The sequence below is a fragment of the Helianthus annuus genome, chromosome 3 (genome assembly GCF_002127325.2).
Source record: "Helianthus annuus cultivar XRQ/B chromosome 3, HanXRQr2.0-SUNRISE, whole genome shotgun sequence".
Lineage (NCBI taxonomy): Eukaryota > Viridiplantae > Streptophyta > Magnoliopsida > Asterales > Asteraceae > Helianthus > Helianthus annuus.
In genome coordinates this window covers 114,308,119-114,311,094 of record NC_035435.2, presented here as the reverse complement: position 1 = coordinate 114,311,094, position 2,976 = coordinate 114,308,119, and the positions used below count along the sequence as shown (strand labels likewise).

Genomic DNA, 2,976 nt, shown 5'->3' with positions numbered 1-2,976 from the left:
TTTAAATAAATGAATATAGTAATTACTTGCGGTATCTAATTCTTGGAGAAAATTCACTATTGTTATATTAAGGCTAGTGGGTGTGGTATGACGCTCCCTGCCACCTAATCTATTTTGGCGCCTCACGGCGTCCCTTCCCCATTTCCTAGGCACTAAGGGAGGGCGTTATAGACAATTTCGTTACCCCAATGACGAGCGCTATAGGGTATGCATGTGGGACCCATTCCATTTTTACTAATCAGATTTCCCTTTTTTTTATTTCTTTTTTCTGTTTCTTTTTTTATATCTTTTAAAAGGGCTTTCAACCATTATTATAAGGATGCTAAAGGAAGGGCCTTTAAAGTCCACCATATGAGGTGGCGTCTAAGTGACGCTGATGGGGCGTTATAAAGCTCTATGAGTTTTATACCATACCCACCAGCCTAATTACCAAAAAACAACCCTTGTTCAATTTAATTTTGGCACGCAACATTCACGGTCTGTAAGATGTAAGAGACACTCCATTTATCTAGAGGTGGTGGGAGCGTTTAGTAACGAGTCAAACAATCCAGCCAATATATTTAATTTTACAAGGCTCAAAACATATTAAGTTAATCCAAATCACTTTTGACCAATATATGCACATCTTGTATATGTAATTGATATGTTCGGCAAAAGTATATGAAGGTGTAATACGACCCGAAATGCAAATTACAAGTCTAACGCTAACAGCTGCTTTACCCTAACATATTCCAATTAACAATAGCACATAATTGAAAAAAAGAAATGTAGTTTGTGACAGATGTCATTGTACTGACGATTGAGTGCAAGAGTGATACAACGGAGAAGAAGAAGCCATCGATGTTGTTTGCTTTTGGGAATCCGTGTTTTCATCTAGTGAAGATATGGGATGTATCAGGTAAGACGCTTTTGGCATCTTTGAAGGGATTATAGGCAGTGAAGTTTCAAAGTTTAATACTTGAATCACCTGTCTCATTGATGGACGAAGTTCTGGGTCAGGATGCACGCACCATAAACCAGTTGTCATTAAACAAGTGATTTCTTCTTCCTCAAACTCCAACTCTAGACTTGGATCAACTGCGTCTAAAAGGGTCTTCGTCCCGTAGAGCTCCCAAACCCATTCTATTAACCGTATTTTATTTTCTTCAGCCTTGAACTCTATACATTTCCGTCCACATGCTATTTCCAAGGCAACCACTCCGAAACTATACACATCTGATTCCTTGCTTGCCCTTGCAGTCACTGCACATTCAGGAGCCATGTACCCCATCGTTCCAGCTAACATCGTTGTCTGCGAGCCTTTCTCGTGGTCAACCAACTTAGCTAACCCGAAATCACCAAGTTTCGCACTGAAATTCGAATCCAACATCACATTACTAGGTTTAATATCTCTATGCAAAACACATTGCTCCCATTCTTCATGCAAATAAAACAAAGCAGAAGCCAGGCCTTGGGCAATTTTAAACCTTGTGCCCCATCTCAATAAGCTCTTCGCCTCGAAAAGATGCGAATCTAAGCTTCCGTTTTCCATATACTCGTAAACAAGAAGGAGTTCTCGTTTCTCGTGGCACCAACCGGTGAGTTGCACAAGGTTTCTGTGTCTCAATCGGCTAATGATCTTGACTTCTGATGCATACTCCTTTATCCCTTGTCTGGAACTCTTAGACACCCTTTTCACTGCAACATATGTGCTCGAATCTTTTAACAATCCTCGATAAACACCACCGAAACCTCCCTCGCCAAGCTTTTCTTTCTCTGCGAAGTGGTTAGTTGACAGAGCTAACTCATGGTAAGAGAATCTTTTAGCCCCGGTACCCATTTCAAATTCATAGTTCATCTCGTCATCAAATGCAATATCTTTAGGTTCATTTTCTCTGCCCTTCTTCCACCACCACCAAACAAATGCAAGCACAACCAACAAGGTAATCGGAACCGATAATCCAACTACTAATCCCAACTTCCTCTTTTTCCCATTCAATGGATCAGGACTCGGGTTAGGCTTCATTTCGTTATTTTCATCAGCTTGTAAATCTGAGCCATCGAAAGTCCAAGATCTCACGTTTTGTTTTTGGAACCGAAATCCAGTGGCTGCAGAAAATCCGAAGATAACCCATTCGGGCAACTCATTCCTGAGATCAACCGTGTAAACAAGCCCATCGTGACGCACGACTGTATTATTTTGATAACCAGTGAAGGAAACATTAAGATTTCTCGAAACCGAATCGTACCTAATCCATGCTTGACACACGCCGCCACCGGTTACATTACTTAACCATTTCTGAGATCTAACAGAAACCAAAGAATTGATGTCAATACCAACATGATCCCTCAATGTAATATTTCCAGAGGCATTCGCATCAATACCATTCCAGAAAGTATCAAACTCAACTGCAATGAATCGGCTCATGGGCTCATTGGTTGTGTAGTTGACCGGAAGCCCCATCGCTCTACCAGGGGTCATCACAGAGTTATTCTGAGCAAGAAAGAACGTGAGGCCATCGCCATACCTTGTACGCCCTTCTGCATCAATCACAAATGTGAAATTGGTGCTGAAGCTGGCTAGCTCACCAGACCTGTTATCCCAAAGATGTAGTGGTCTGATGAATGTGGCCCGTCCAGCTTTTTGGCTCCGATTTTAACCAATCCCATCTGGGGTCAGTTGGATTCCATTGTTAGTGATGTAACTGTCACCTTCTATAACAATTTCACGATTCAGATTTTGTGGACCGATGTTTGTCAAATTGAAGGAGAATGAAGCTACAACTGGGATCAAAACAAGAAGGATAGAAGTGATCAAATGGCTCATGGACAACGCCATGCTTGTTGTAAATCGCTAGAAAAGTTGCAGGTTGTGTAGTTTTGATGTTTCTACTCAATGAATTTGAATATTAAATTTGCAGTAGAGTTTTCTAATCTTGGCATTGTCATAAATTCTGAGGCTGAAAACCCCATCAAATACGGCGTCAATCAGTCTTT

At 41.1% G+C, this 2,976-nt stretch overlaps 1 protein-coding gene across 1 annotated transcript; it reads right to left on the bottom strand.

Annotated features, from left to right (window-relative positions):
* Positions 1 to 616: 616 nt before the first annotated feature.
* Positions 617 to 2,632, bottom strand: LOC110887946 (L-type lectin-domain containing receptor kinase IX.1; the record flags this gene model as incomplete). Its single annotated transcript, XM_022135500.2, has 1 exon — positions 617 to 2,632. A coding segment is annotated over one exon (1,848 nt), but the record flags the coding sequence as incomplete, so codon positions are not given.
* Between the last annotated feature and the right edge of the window lie 344 nt (positions 2,633 to 2,976).